This window comes from Bos mutus, chromosome 24 (genome assembly GCF_027580195.1).
Source record: "Bos mutus isolate GX-2022 chromosome 24, NWIPB_WYAK_1.1, whole genome shotgun sequence".
Classification (NCBI taxonomy): domain Eukaryota; kingdom Metazoa; phylum Chordata; class Mammalia; order Artiodactyla; family Bovidae; genus Bos; species Bos mutus.
In genome coordinates, this window is record NC_091640.1 from 56,025,269 (window position 1) to 56,041,750 (window position 16,482).

Below are 16,482 nucleotides of genomic sequence, written 5' to 3' on the forward strand. Positions count from 1 at the left end.
TTCAAGGCTTCTCTGTCCATGGATTTGTCCAGGCAAGAAGGCTGGAATGGGTAGCCATTCCCTCCTCCAGGGGATCTTCCTGACCGAAACCATGTCTCATATCTCGTGCATTGGCAGGCGAGTTCTTTACCACTAGCACCACCTGTGAAGCCCTTGTTTTGTAGACCTGCTGTTTTAAAGCATGGAGCCTGCAAGGGGTGGGCAGTTCATTCCTTCATTCCTTGGTGGGTAAAATAGTAAAACCACTGACATGGAGGAGGGCTAGAGATCCTGCTTCTGCTCCCACCCAGGCTTCTCTGCTCTTGGTTCCCGAGAAAAGCAGATGAAGGTGTGGCCTGGGTCGGGGCACGTGTCTCTGTGCACTTCCAGTGCACACCCTCCGGGAAGGAGACGGAGTGGTGGGGCAACAGGGTGTTGGCAGTCAGAACAAGTCACTGGGGCCTCGCTTTCCTCATCTGTGGGATTAAGAGATGGGGTTAAATGATCCTCGTGGTCCACCCCAGCCTTAAGCATCTATGATACTGTGAGTGGTCTTTGTCCGTGGGGAGTGAAGGAGAAAGGATTTCATTTAACTCCTGGTCAAGAATCCAGGTAAAAGACTGCCCTGGCAACCCAGTAGATAAGATTCCACCCTTCCAATGCAGGGGGTACATGTTTGATCCCTGGTCAAGGAACTAAGATCCCACAGGCCATGTGGCTTGGCCAAAAAAAAAGAATCCAGGTAAACACTAGCACTGAACACTTCTGTATACTTAGAAACTACAAACATGTGTAAATCATTTTTACTCTTGGCATAAGAAGGAAATTTTAAATCCATCTGACAATCTAATCATATGATGTTTTATCAAACTCTGAGTTTAGAAAGATGTTATAAAAACCTGATTTATTGAATGTATTAGGATAGACAAGTCATGCTCCTGATTTATATACTAGGGTCAAACACAATACCTCAAGGTCTTGGGTGGGCTTAAGTTATATCTCAGCTGTAGTTCTTTTTTTTTTTTTCAAGAGCCAAGAATATGTGGAAATACTTTGTTTTGTTTTTTATCAATCACTGGAGCTCATGTGAGCTACTTCAAGGGCCAGCCATGCTCTGGGGCTTATCCTTTTGGCAGGAAAGGCAACTGCTCAGAGGTCAAACAAGGGCTCATTTCCTCCCCTACAGGCCAGCGGAGATCTTCCATTCCCAGACTGACTTTCATTCCTTTAGCTGAGCTGGAAGGCATTGTTCCCTAGTAAAACACAACACTTCGGAAGATCGTCACTTGAGTTGCTCCCAGATTTACTATTTGAAGACTGAGTCGTGATCAGTGCTTGGTTAGAGGAGGAGAAGCAAGTAAACACGATGCCTCTGGCAGGGCAAAGACTGAGAAGCCAGAGGCTGGAAGCACGAAAGTGCAGGGCTGCCTTCTGGAACTTCTCTGATGGTCCCGTGGCCAAGATTCCTCACTCCCAATAGTGGAGGCCCGGGTTCAATCCCAATCAGGGAACTAGATCCCACCTGCCATGACCAAGAGTGTGCATGCCACAGCTAAGACCCAGCGCAGCCAAGTAAATAAATATTTTTTAAAAATGTACAAGGGTCCTTTCTTACCAGTATTTCCCAGGGAGAGTCCCCAAAACCAGCACAACTATCGTAATTCCCTTTTGGGGCTTCAAGAACCCTATTTTCCTTAGTTAAGCAAACACAAGCATTTGTTTGGACTTACCTAAGCACACATTCCCAACTCTTTTTCTGCTGCCTTCTCGGTTGTTGAAGGATTAACTTTGTTGGGTGTAGATTTGTGGGTCAGACACACTTGAAGTTCACTTAGTCTAACTTTCCACCTCAAATAGAGATTCTGGCCCACTGAGGGCCTCTCTTGATTCTTAACTCTTTCCAGGGATGAAGACCCCACTGCTCCATAAGACACTGTGTTTATTTTATTTTCAGGAAGTTCTTCCTTATATTAAATAAAATTCTCTGTCTCTAAAGTTCACCCATAAAATCTGGTCTTCCACACTTGCTTTGTTTTTTAGTTTACTTGGCTGTACTGGGTTTTAACGCGGATCTTTAGTTGTGGCTTGAGAACTCAGTTGTAGCATGTGGGCTGCAGGGACTTCATTCAGGCCCCCCGTTTTGGGAGCGTGGTGTTTTAGCCACTGGAACACCAGGGAGGTCCCCACAATGGCTTTGATTAGTGGATCTCAAAGTCTAATTTCAAACATCCTCCCCTGATCATCAAGGCCCTCCCCTTTATTCTTTCTTTCACTGGCCCAGTTTTAGGGAAAATCCTATGAAGTCCTGGTGAGGGCAGATCTGACAAGCCATGCCGTCTTTCAAAAGAAAAGGAAGGCTGGAAACTTCCCCGGTGGTCCAGTGGTGAGGACTCAGCGCTTTCACTGCTGTGGGCCTGGGGAACCCCGGTCAGGGAACTGAGATCTCAAGCTGCATGGCATGGCCAAGAAAAGAAAAGGAGAGGAATGGAAGGCTGGAGGGGCCAAAGCTAAGCTTACTGCAGAGAAGATTTTAGTACAGCTCTTTGGTTCCACGTGGCATATGATATTCTCCCTGGAGATATTCCCCATGCTTTAAGAGGATCATTTTTCCAGATTTGATAACTGATCACATTTTCTAATAGCTTCCAATATCTTAAAATTAACCCACAATGAGTATTTTTTCATAACCCCCGCCCTGAGGAAATCACTTCCTATCCAAATTAACTACAAAATCACAAAAAACTTTAAATGGTTCTGTAACCCACGGGATTAGGAAGATGGCTTATAATAATTCACCGGGCTCTTCATGACATCTAGTGGCGAAGCCTGGAAGAGCTTACAGCTACTCAGAAGGTGGGAACATTCTTAATCTTATTATCTAACATTTGTTCTTTGAATATTTTGTTTTGTAAAATTGTAAACTAAATTCATTTCCCATTAACTAGAATGATAAACTCGTCTTTATTTTATGCATCTTTTCTTCTTTATACCTTTCCTATGTGGACTTACTTTGAAATCAGTGAAATTCATTTTTTCACAGATTTAGGAAAAAATCCTCCTTCTACAAAAGGTGCTTTGTGTGTGTGTGTGTTTAATTTTTATTTTATATTGGGGTATACTTGATTAACAATGTTGTGTTCGTTTCAGGTGTACAGCAAAGTAATTCAGTTACGCATCTATCTATTCAAAAGAGGGGTTTTGGATAAGCATAAATAACTCGATTTTGATCTGGAAGCATACTACAAAAATGTTTTGCATAAATGTATTCATCTTCAAGCATGCTTTTTAGATTTGGGGTTCCTGTGAAATCAGAGTCATTTATAGCTAACCTTGAATGTATTGTTATTCACAATTAGAAGTAGATAAATTTCACAGGCAGAGAAGCTGACAAGTCTTTAAGGCTTCACACTTAGTTTTGCAGGAAGAACAGAAGTTAATTAGAAGTGATTATACATACATTGCATGTGTGCGTGCATTTGTGTTGTGCACACACACCACCAAAGCCTTGGGAAGGCTGCATTTTTTTTTTTTTTATGTTTTAAAAATAAACATAATCTCCTTCCCATGTGTTGCTATAAGCCCAGTAAATCTAGGAAGCTCAGCAGGATTGAACAAGGTCATTTCTTGTCAGGACTCCAAGGGGGAGCAGGAAGCCACGGGGAGCATCAGATGCTGGCATCCTAATCCCCACTCAGCACCGGCCTGCCGGGCACAGGGACGCGCCGTGCCAGCTCTGCAGGCTGGCGGATGACATGGACGCGAGCGCAGAGCCAGGGCCGCGGCTCCCTGCCCATCGGCCCCTTGCAAGATGGATCTACATCCCCTGCCCTGGTAATAAAGGCAAAATTCCAGCTGAGTCTGCTCACTTCTTGATTCCGGTAAACAGGAAAGTGATGGAGAACAGCTACATCCAAACCTCTAAAGCAAAGAGGCTTCATTGATTCGTTCTGGGTTCTGTGGAGTTTAAAAACATATATATAATATAATGTATTTTAATTAAATATAATGTATTTTCAACGCAAAGGCAAAGCCCTTCACCAGTCAGCTGGTCCAGAGGCTCTGGGTGGGCGCTCCGATGTTGTCTATGTCGGGGTGCTGGCGGGAGGTGATTCGGAGAAGGTGGGGGCTTGTGGCTTGAGTCCCCAGTAGACACGTCTGGTGCCCGGGTCATCAGGTGGGCAGGCCGCATGCTGGAGATCACAGAGGCCCGCACAGAGCCGAGAGGAGCCCAGCGCCTGGTCCCGGGGAAGTGGCACCTGAGCTGGGGGGGCGGGAGTCCTACCACTGAGGGTGGCCCCGAGCCTGGCTCCGCGGGAGCTGGCCTTGAGGTTGGGGCTCTGAGGGCTGGCTGGGCACTGGGGTGGGTGACAAGACTGGTTGCTGAGCCTGTGTTCTCAGGAGCCCACCTGGAGCCTGGTGTCCACGGAGCTGGTCACCTCTAGGGTTGGCGAGGAGCTTGGGATCCTGGGGAAATCTTTTGGGTGTCTGAGGCTACAGGAGTCCAAGGGCGCTGGGATACATGGGGGTCTAGGAGTCCCCTGGGAGCCGGGGTACCCTGAAGCTAGGAGGGCTTCTGGAGCTGGCGGGCCTCCGGTGGACCAGCGGCCTGGGTCCGTGGAGGAGGGAAGTCCGGTGCGTGGGAGCCAGCCTGGCTTGGGCGCACGCGTTCTGGTCCCCTGCTCCCATGGGGAGGGTCTCTCTCTCGCTGGACTATCCAGGCCTAGGGCCAGGGACGAGGGGAGGGGGCAGCTTGAATCTCTTTCCCATCCGCCTCCGTGCAGCTTTTCTTGCGTCTGTGCCTCACCCAGCACTGTAATCCCTCACTTGGTACCCTTGGCTCTTGCAAAGGTATTTTCGAGTGCAGATGGTTTCTGAGGGAGCAGCGGCGTGGCATGGTGAGCACTAGAAATTTCTATGACTGCCAGTTTGCCGACTTTCGTATTAATAACATAACTCAATAATAAAACTACAAATAAAATTTTAAATAAAGAGTCCTATACTAAAGACATTCCTCCAACAAACTGGCTAATAAGCACATGAAGAGAGGCTAGACATCACGAATCATCAGAGAAAGGCACATCAAAACCACCATGAGGCATCACTTCGCACCTACTAGGATAACTACAATCAAAAAGTCTTACAATAACAAGTTTTGGTGAGGGTATGGAAAACCAGGGCTTTTCCAGGTGGCACTAGTGGTAAAGAACATAGGAGACACAGGTTCGATTCCTGGGTCAGGAAGATCCCCTGGAAGACGGCATGCCAACCCGCTCCAGTATTCTTGCCTGGAGAATTTCATGGACAGGAGCCTGGAAGGCTATAGCCATGCGGTCACAAACAGCCAGACATGACTGAGTGACTGAGCATTTACTGAGAACCAAGGGCCCTCATACTGTTGCTAGGGGTGTAAAATGACGTAGCCACTGAGGAAAAGAGCCTGGTTAAGCATAGAATTACCATATGAACCAGCAACTCCATTCCAAGGTATACACCCAAGAGAAATGAAAATATATGTCTACACACACGCTGCTGCTGCTGCTAAGTCGCTTCAGTCGTGTCCGACTCTGTGCAACCCCATAGACGGCAGCCCACCAGGCTCCCCCGTCCCTAGGCTTCTCCAGGCAAGAACACTGGAGTGGGTTGCCATTTCCTTCTCCAATGCATGAAGGTGAAAAGTGAAAGTGAAAGTGAATTCGTTCAGTTGTGTCCGACTCTTCACGACCCCACGGACTGCAGCCTACCAGGCTCCTCCGTCCGTGGGATTTTCCAGGCGAGAGTACTGGAGTGGGGTTCCATTGCGTTCTCCGTCTACACATACACTTGTACAAAAACTTGTACATAGATGTGCATAGCAGCGCTATTTACAACAGGCAAACATGGAAGCCTCCCAAATATCCATCAGTAGTGAATGCATGAATGAATGTGGAACAGCCATACAACAGAGTACTATTCAGCTACAGAAAGAGAGTGTGTACTGACACATACAGATGCCCCTTGAAAAGATGCTAAGTCAAAGAAGCCAGCCACAAAGACCGCATATGATGTGCCTCCATGTATAGGAAATGCCCAGAACAGAGAAATCTATCTAATATAAAGGCAGAAAGTAGATTAGTAGTTATAAGGAGTCATTGTAATGAAGGGATGGGATGTTGAGAGCCAAAGGGAATGGAGCTTCTTTTTGAGGTGATGAATATGTTCTAAAATTGACTATAATGATGGCTGCACTTTGTGACTATACCAAAAGCCATGGAAGTGTACAAGTTAAATGAGTGAATTGGATGGTACACGAATTATATCGTAAAGCTGTTGTGTGTTTTAAGTATCTTTAAAAGTTTCTCCTATCCGAATCCATTCCATCACAAGTACATGCATCTTTCCAATTTGAATATTTCCATTTTCTTGTAGTATTTCGAAACCTTATTTTTCATGAACATAAATTTTTACTCACCTAAAGGATGGTTAAAATATAGCTAGCGTTAAGGGACCTGACTTCAGATTCAAAACTGTTTTTTTACCATGGACGAAACAATCTCAGGCACAGTTTATACAAAATTGTCTTTATCTGAAACTTCTCCTTCCTATAATGACCCCCCAGGTAGTTCAGTTGAGCCGCTCACTGGTGACAACTAAAAATGCTAGACAAAATTTTAACAAATTCTTGAAACTATCAAAAAAGATTAGGTCAAATCAGCAAGGCCAGTGTGCCCCAGGGGAATTTGCCCATCCTGGGGGAGAAGCTGTGTGACTGAGCTGCATTCCTGCATCCTCTGGTGGAAGTAGATGTGAAACCCGAGCATGTCAAAGGTAAGAACGATCAGAAACCAGCCCCAGACCTAGGCAGGAACTGCAAGGACATGGTCTTTGGGGATGAGGGGGAAGAAGGCTTGAAATAGAAGTAAATGTACGCTAGTCGAAAGAAAGATAATATACTACATTAAAAACACACCAACTAAACTTTAAAGCAAAAAAGCATAATTAGAAACTAAATTCACTCCCTAAATATAAGGGTTCAATTTAGAAGGATATTAGGATGATACAGCAGCTCTAAATGTATCCAGTAATATGACATCAAAGCTAGAAATTAAAAACTCACCATACATGTATATCTATGGCTGAGTCCCCTGGCTGTCCACCTGAAACTGTCACAGCGTTGTTAATCAGCTGTACCCCCAATGCAAAATGAAAAGGTTAAAGTTTCAGAAAATTAATTCAATAAATAAGCAAAACAAAACAAACACACGCACAAAAGACTGTTATACATAACAGTAGGCAGATCTGCAGAACAGAACAAACTGTCCAAAAGCAGGCTTGTACAGTCCCTTCATTTCAGCGAAGGATATCAAGTTACATGTCTGTAAAAACAGCTAATTCCTGCAATGGCATGGACGCACTGCAGAGTTCTGCTAACAATTGCCTTAGAGTACTATGAAAAATGGGCTTCCCAGGCGGCCCTAGCAGTAAAGAACCTGCTTGCCAATGCAGGAAATGCAAGACATAGGTTGGATCCCTGGGTCAGGAAGATCCCCTGGAGGAGGGCATAGCAACCCACTCCAGTATCCCCGCCTGGAGAATCCCAACGACAGAGTAGCCTGGTGGGCTACAGTCCATGGGGTCACAGAGAGTTGGACGCGGCTGAGCACACACACGCACTTACCAGGCCCTCTGCCAGTTGCCCTTTTTTGAGTTAAATAACCCCTTTCAAACTTAAAAGTCACCTGCAGTAAAGGCTACTTCCTCATTCCTAATGCTGTCGCTGTGCTCACTCACTCCTTTGAGAGAACTGTGTGGTCAGGAAAGTAAAATTGCCCCACTATTTTAAAGTGCTTGGTCACAGGAAATCATAGGGACCCAGGGAAGGAGCTCTGTCTGCATCAATGACTGGAAAATGCAGAAAAGCAGGTTTTGACCATTTGCACATTCAATACTGCCCTACAATATTAGAAATCTTATCACTAAGGAATGACCCATCCGAGACTCTGACAGAGGAATCATCTTTGTGAAATTAAAAACTTTCAAGAGAATAAAAGCAGTCATGAAAGAATGTGCTAGAATGACAGATGGGACAGAATTTATAATTACAATCAAAATACAGGAGGAAAAGCACCTGATTATAAGGAAAGACTAAAGCCTTTAATGGCATCTTCAAAGCCGTGTTTTATATTCCTCTTATGGAACGTTGCCATCCATCCCCACGCCTTACTAATTGTCATGTAAAACTGTGTTCAGTGGTAGACCATGAAAGCTCAGGATTCCTTTGCCAGAAGCGTTTCAGAATCCAGCTGTCTGCTAATGCTACCTTCAACCAAAAGATTATTAATATAATTAATGGTTCTAATAATTAAGCACTACAAAGGTTGTTACCACAACTTACTGGATTGACAATTGGATATCCTCACCAATTTCACTATTTCTACTTTTGATAATGACTACCCCCTCTTGAATTTAAAACCATTTTAACTCCTCCTGTTTTTCCATCCTGCTTAAGTCTGCTTTCAGACTCCTCTTTCCCTAATTCTATAATATTTTTTAGTATTTCCTAGTATTTGCTGCGTAGTTTCCTTCTCCCCTTTTCTATTCTCTCTAGACACTGCCGATCATACACCTATTTCAACTTCAGTGTCTAAATGATTCCCAGTTCCCTAACTCTAGCCCTAAGATCTAAGACCACATTCCTGCTGAAAAGGAGTGGGATCCTATGGTCCTTGCCCCACGTCCTCAGTCAATCTTTTGTCTGTGGAAAAACTTTAACCAAAGAGCTAGTTTAATCAGAGAAGTGAGAAAATGCAGAGAAAAAGGAAAACAGCCAAAGGAAATCAAATAATAAAAGTTTAGTCTGTAAGCATGGTCAAAGACGTTTAGTTCCTTCTCAAGGGCTATATACACTATTCTGAACCGTATCCTGGGAGCTGTCTTATACATACCAAAATTCCCACCAAATGGAGAAATTAATGCCATGATGACCAGACTGTAGCCATGATATCAGTTCAGTTCAGTTCAGTTCAGTCGCTCAGTCGTGTCCGACTCTTTGCGACCCTATGAATTGCAGCACGCCAGGCCTCCCTGTCCATCACCAACTCCCAGAGTTCACTCAGACTCACGTCCATCGAGTCAGTGATGCCACCCAGCCATCTTATCCTCTCATCCCCTTCTCCTTCTGCCCCCAATCCCTCCCAGCATCAGAGTCTTTTCCAATGAGTCAACTCTTCGCATGAGGGGGCCAAAGTACTGGAGTTTCAGCTTTAGCATCATTCCTTCCAAGGAAATCCCAGGGCTGATCTCCTTCAGAAAGGACTGGTTGGATCTCCTTGCAGTCCAAGGGACTCTCAAGAGTCTTCTCCAACACCACAGTTCAAAAGCATCAATTCTTCGGCACTCAGCTTTCTTCACAGTCCAACTCTCACATCCATAACATGATCACAGGAAAAACCATAGCCTTGACTAGACGGACCTTTGTTGGCAAAGTACTGTCTCTGCTTTTGAATATGCTATCTAGGTTGGTCATAACTTTCCTTCCAAGGAGTAAGCATCTTTTAATTTCATGGCTGCAGTCACCATCTGCAGTGATTTTGGAGCCCAGAAAAATAAAGTCTGGCACTGTTTTCACTGTTTCCCCATCTATTTCCCATGAAGTGATGGGACCAGATGCCATGATCTTCGTTTTCTGAATGTTGAGTTTAAGCCAACTTTTTCACTCTCCACTTTCACTTTCATCAAGAGGCTTTTGAGTTCCTCTTCACTTTCTGCCGTAAGGGTGGTGTCATCTGCATATCTGAGGTTATTGATATTTCTCCCAGCAATCTTGATTCCAGCTTGTGCGTCTTCCAGCCCAGCGTTTCTCATGATGTACTCTACATATAAGTTAAATAAGCAGGGTGACAATATACAGCCTTGATGAACTCCTTTTCCTATTTGGAACCAGTCTGTTGTTCCATGTCCAGTTCTAACTGTTGCTTCCTGACCTGCATATAGGTTTCTCAAGAGGCAGGTCAGGTGGTCTGATATTTCCATCTCTTTCAGAATTTTCCACAGTTTATTGTGATCCACACAGTCAAAGGCTTTGGCATAGTCAATAAAGCAGAAATAGATGTTTTTCTGGAAACTTCTTGCTTTTTCCATGATCCACTGGATGTTGGCAATTTGATCTCTGGTTCCTCTGCCTTTTCTAAATCCAGCTTGAACATGAGGAAGTTCACGGTTCACGTATTGCTGAAGCCTGGCTTGGAGAATTTTGAGCATGACTTTACTAGCATGTGAGATGAGTGCAATTGTGTAGTAGTTTGAGCATTCTTTGGCATTGCCTTTCTTTGGGATTGGAATGAAAACTGACCTTTTCCAGTCCTGTGGCCACTGCTGAGTTTTCCAAATTTGCTGGCATATTGAGTGCAGCACTCTCACAGCATCATCTTTCAGGATTTGGAATAGCTCAACTGGAATTCCATCACCTCCACTAGCTTTGTTCGTAGTGATGCTTTCTAAGGTCCACTTGACTTCACATTCCAGCATGTCTGGCTCTAGGTCAGTGATCACACCATTGTGATTATCTGGGTCATGAATATCTTTTTTGTACAGTTCTTCTGTGTATTCTTGCCATCTCTTTTTAGTATCTCCTGCTTCTGTTAGGTCCATACCATTTCTGTCCTTTATTGAGCCCATCTTTGCATGAAATGTTCCCTTGGTATCTCTAATTTTCTTGAAGAGATCTCTAGTCTTTCCCATTCTGTTGTTTTCCTCTATTTTTTTGCATTGATCACTGAGGAAGGCTTTCTTATCTATATAAGCTGCCACAATTTGAGAGCTGGCCTCAAGAAATGGAGATAAAGTGACGCTGGAACTGAAGACTAACTGTACTTAATCAAGATGATGCCAGTCAGATCACCAATGACCAACTTCAGGATGACTGTCAGAGCTGACTGTACTGTTTCTGCCTGTAGCCCCCACCTTCAGCCTATAAAATCTCATGCCCACGGATTGTCAGTGGCAGGGGAGCTGGCCTTCGGACAGGCATTCTCCCCACCAACCCTGGTTGCTGGCGTCCAAAACAAATTTCCATTCCATTTCACCCTCCTGGCCTCTTTATTGGCTTTTGAGTGGCAAGCAGCCGGGCCTGGGTTTGATTACACACGCTATGTACCTAATAGACATTTCCACATTAATTCAAAAAAACACACAAAAAAACCAAAAAAGCATCTGATACATCATTGCTCAAGGCAATGTTGTACCCCAAGCTGTATTTCTCTTCCCTTCCCAACTTGCTGCTTTTCCTAAGAACCAGTATGCCTACCACATGTATCCAAGTCACTGTGGACTCCCTCTCTGCTTCTTCCCTCCTCCCATAAACTGAAGACAGCCTGATCCCTTTCACAAGCCAATGGTTTCCTCTTGCTCTTCTAGCTTCATCTCCTCCCTCATCTAAGAAATCTTATTTAATTCTCAGTCCAGTCCTTTTATGTACACAGCATGCGCTTATTCCGTTTTTCAGTCACCCAGTCATGTCTGATTCTTTGCGACCCTGTGGACTGCAGCATAGCAGGCCTCCCTGTCCCTCACCATCTCCCCAAATTTGCCCAAGTTCATGTCCATTGTATTGGTGATGCCCTCTTCTCCTTCTGCCCTCAATCTTTCCCAGCATCAGGGAGTTTTCCAACGAGTCAGCTCTTCGCATCAGGTGACCAAAATACTGGAGCTTCAGCTTCACCATCAGTCCTTCCAACGAGTATTCAGGGTTGATTTCCCTTCACTGGTTTGATCTTCTTGCTGTCCAGGGGACTTTGTCCAGCACCACAGTTTCTTACTTCTGCTAAATTCTCTTCCTTACCTTGTTAAAGTGCAAATTCCTACATTCTCTCAGATGTACCTCAAGCATCTCCCCTTGGAACCTGAGAATTTGTTCAGTATGTTTATTGACAACAGAGATCAAAGTAACTTAGTTTGGCACTAGGAACAAGTCCTTGCACTACTCCTCATAAGCCTGGTAAATAAGAGCCTAATTCCTGCTCTGGACCAGGAAGAAGTGACCACAGGGTGCTACGGCAGCAAAGGAGGCATACAGTCACTAGTGCGAACTTCTTTCCGTTTTTCTTGTACTGAGCCTTGTAGATAAGCAGGAACTGGACAGGTGAACGTTAGGTCAGAGGAAGGCATTAGTTATCAGAGCACATGCTGGTAACTGCTAGTAAGGTGCACCACGCGAGGGGAAATGGGTGGGGGTCAGGGCACAGGGAAGGCTGGGGAGGGAGGGCCCACGCGAAGAAATCCACAAGCAAACTAGCAGCCATGTGGAGGACACAGGGTGGAGGCCAGGTCAGAGGCAAGGAGACAGAAAGGAGGCTGCTGCACCCTGCTTAGCAAAAACCAACGCCCCAAAGCTGCGGCAGCGGGATGGAGGGACAGGGCAGGGAGGACGCCTTATCCTTGTTCGATCGAAGTAACACACATTTCATCTTCAGAACAAGCCTAAAAAGTTATGTCTTGACCCACTTTTCCTCAAGAGGAAACTAAAGCTCTTGAACTACTTGTTCAACATGACACAGCTTACAAGTAGGAGGAGTAGAGTCAAACTTCAGGATCCTGCTCCTGAGTAGCACAATGTGCATCTCAAATGCACATCCCAGTATAAGGAGCAAATCATGTTTCACAAATAAATCTGGCCTGTTCAATTTATAAAATTCATAAATAAACTTCCTCAGAGAAATACTCCGGCAGGTTTAGGGTAGTAATCAGGATTTTTAGAGAAATACTCCGGCAGGTTTAGGGTAGTAATCAGGATTTTAATATTACTCCAAGCTGTGTACAATTTTAGAATACAGGAATTCTACAGCGATCCTATGGGCCTAGTTCCACCTTCTCCACTTCTTAATGTGGCATGGACCAGAGTTTAAAAGTATCTTATTAACCTGTAAAATCACTCTGCCCATTTAATCTTATCGAGGTAGGGCATCTTTTTTAAAAGCACTGATCTAAAAATAAAACAGTGCAGAAAACAAAGTTAACGTTTACCAGGGGGTAAAGGGGCGAATTGGGAGACCAAGCCTGACATACACACACCACTGCGTATAGAAAACTGACGACCTGCGGTACAGCACAGGGAGCTCGGCACTCGGTAGGGGCCTGCAGGTGAAAAGAATCTTTAAAAAGCGGGGCCTTCTCGGGCAGTCTAGTAGTATTGAAGACGTGGCCCTCCAGTGCAGCGGGTGTGGGTTCAATCCCTGATCTCTGGCAGGGAGCTAGGATCCCACATGCCTCTCGGGCAAAAAACCAACATAAAACGGAAGCAATACTGAAAAAATTCAGTCAAGACTGAAAAAATGGTCCACATTAAAAAGAAATCTAAAAAATAAGAAGGTAGATATATGCATAACTGATATCCTTTGCTATCCACGTAAAACTAACACATTATAGATCAACTATATGCCAATAAAAATTTTTTAAATACATTTAAAAAAATCTAAAAACCTGAAGTTAAAAGATGCTTAAGATGAGATCAATATTCTGCCATAGGCAATAGGCTTTAGTGAAGGAATAAAACATTTGTATGTTAAAATCACTTACCTAACATACTATATGAATATTACAAAATACAATGTGTTTGGCAAACTTTATAGAATACACTTTCACTTCTAAAAATGAGGTGTTAGAGCTAAGTGAACACAGTATTCCTGTTTTCCTTTAGTATGTAGTATATGGCCTCCAGCCTTGAGACAAAGATAGCAGACTGTTTTCAACTCACAGATTTAGTAGTTTCTAGAACACAATGCAAGCCTAGGGGAAAATTTGGTCAAAATGGACCATAAATGTCTGCCACAGGCCTAAGAGTAAGATAGCCTGTCTGTTACTCCTGCCCTCAGCCTCAGGGTGACAAAGACTCTGTATTGAAATATTTTTGTTTCTGTTATAGATAGGCTATTTCATTATTGTTTCACACCAGATAATGCATGCATCCTGATGTAAAATGTAAGTAAAATCAAGAGAACAGTTTTGTGAGTTGTTTGTGGTTGTTTTTTGCTACGTCTGACAAACAATAAACTTGCTGTTTTCTAGAAAATACTATCTATGGATGGTTTCAGTTACAATAACTAGGGTTACATTTTTTAAATGCTCTTCCTATTCATTTGAAAAATTCAGTGTTACATATACAAATGTATGTATGTATGTGTGTGTGGTATACACACAGTTATAGGAGAAACATCAGCATTTCAGATTGGTAATTTAAATTATGTCAACTACGCATGTTTATTTGTAAAACTTCCTGTAGTGAAACATGCTACAGTTACCTATAAACATTCACTTCTCACTGTTTACAATTTGAATAATTATGAAATGTTTGTATTATGCAATCAACTGAGTTATAGGAAATTCACATAAACAATATAAATCTGATGTCCAATCCTGTACAAATATGAAATTTTTTCACTGGAATTTCAAATTGGTAAGTATAAATAAAATGAGGTCAGCAATACTTAAGGTGAGGCAGTTTCAACAATTACCCGAAGAGGTTTTGTTAAATGTACAAACTGTAAAACAAAACTTCTGATATTAATCTCGCCCTTAATTCCAGACATGATTAATCTGAGATGGTCTCTACTAAGCATTGTTTTATAAACTTTTATTTATTTTACTTCTTGCCTTTCTGTTTCCATTTGATCCAAGGCAACATAATCAGGAAATACAGATACTATGTAGACATCACCACAGACCAGCTCATGTGCTTCCATACAAAGAAACTAAACATTACTTAGCGACACTAGGGTTTCAGAAAGTGATTACCACAAAAACTTGGACATAATTTTTATTTTTCAGAAACACGTATAAATACATTGGTGTCTCAAAGGCAAATCAGTATCTTGATCATAGTCCTAGACAAATAGGCCCTCAAATTTACTATTAACTGAATCAAAATTAAGTCTTATATATTCTTTTCAAACACTGAATTTTTAAAATACTCAGAGAAATTTAAAAATCAAATTTTAGTTTTAAAAATAGAAAAATTAAAAAATTAATCCTTTCTAGATTATAGTTTAAGATTCTTAAGTCATACGGAACAGATGGTCTTGCCAGCCTTTTGTAAAAGACCTTTTAAACATACACGTGGCCAATTCATTTTCAACCTTAAACCAAGTTCTCTGTATATTTACACTGCATCATTTGGTAGTTAAAATAATAAATACTTCATTAAAAGGTATCAATTCCTGCTGCTTCATGAATGCACAGTACTTTTATTTTTTCCTACTGTTGGATTTCAACATATATTTTCAACATACCTTTCAACATACGTTGATAAAGATGACTCAAGTTTTAAGTCTATCCAAAAGGGTATCAAATCTGTGCTCCCTCTGACAGTCTTAGGTGGGAACAGTTAAGTCTCGTTAAACTAATCTATTTCTGGTAGTTTATAATGTGGGTGTTTTCTATAGCCCAGATGCCCAACTGCTGTTGAACAAACTATGAGTCTAACACAGTTAGCCTTTCCAAGTCCACCTGTCAGAATCACGTGCTGTGCGCACATGAACGCGCACACACGCCTCAGTTCCTAAAGCACTTCTGCTCCTCTAAGGAGGGAAACAGGCTTTTGATCAACACACTATCAGACACTGAAGTCTGCTAAAATCAGAAGGTGTCCAATTTTCACATAAATGGAAAGAGAAAATACTTATTTAGAACAACAGAAATTAAGCTTGGCAAAAGTAGTTATTTTTATTTACAACTGCATGTATTAAGGTTACAAGAGAAACACTAGTGATACCATCTGAACAAAAGCAATGATTTATTGGTAATGGAAATGAATGAAATATTGAAAGTCTCTGGCGAGAATCAAGCAATTATCCAGGAGCTGTAGATCTGATTGCAACATGGTCTTCCAGTGTCTTCTGTACCTTTAGTGGCTTTCTCCTTTTTTTCCAACTACCTAGGAAGAACAAAAATAACTTTATATATACCTCTTATTGATTTAGACACACGAGTTATTTTCAAAATACTACTGTTATCATTTTTAAAACCTATATTAATTTTTGTATTTGCATTTCTTTGGCATGCAGTGTATCTTCACTGTTGAAGCAAACCGTGACACTCCCTCCCCTCCCAGCCTCTAGAAATTAAAACTAAAATACATGCAGGCTATTTTTGGTATTTCACACTGTTTTAAGAAAAAGTAATGCAACTTTTCAAAACAAGGTTGACAGTTTAGAGAAGTTAATAAAAAGATGATGCTACATGAGTGAAACATATTGGCATACTATTTTTAGGCAATTAGATATCAAATGTTGATCACAAAATAATGTAGAATTAGAAGAGTATGCTAAACTTATGTCTTCATGCCCAAGATGACAGGTTTCTAGACTTTTCTATCAATATGTAGACATGCAATGAAAACAGATTAAAAATGACTAATTTTGCCTAGTTTCTATTTTAAAAAAATCCTGGTTACTAAAATATACTACTAAAATATAAAGAATAAATCTAGGTTCAGTCAATGATTAGAAAAATTTTCTATGGGAAGGTTTAAAAAAT

At 42.4% G+C, this 16,482-nt stretch overlaps 1 protein-coding gene and 1 long non-coding RNA gene across 4 annotated transcripts in view; both read right to left on the reverse strand.

The window, feature by feature from the left end:
* LOC138985392 (uncharacterized) overlaps positions 1–7,189 on the reverse strand; it is a 41,627-nt gene extending 34,438 nt beyond the window's left edge. The window contains exon 1 of the long non-coding RNA XR_011462451.1: positions 7,073–7,189. This is a non-coding gene — a long non-coding RNA (uncharacterized lncRNA). The remainder of the gene's footprint in view (positions 1–7,072) is intronic.
* Positions 7,190–14,738: 7,549 nt separating this feature from the next.
* TXNL1 (thioredoxin like 1) overlaps positions 14,739–16,482 on the reverse strand; it is a 43,966-nt gene continuing 42,222 nt past the window's right edge. For all 3 annotated transcript variants that reach the window (XR_011462502.1, XM_070361931.1, XM_005896882.3), the window contains one exon: positions 14,739–15,880. Coding sequence is in view for 1 of the 3 variants with exons in the window: in XM_005896882.3 (XP_005896944.1) it covers positions 15,851–15,880 (30 nt within the window). In the remaining 2 variants the exon portion in view is untranslated. The remainder of the gene's footprint in view (positions 15,881–16,482) is intronic.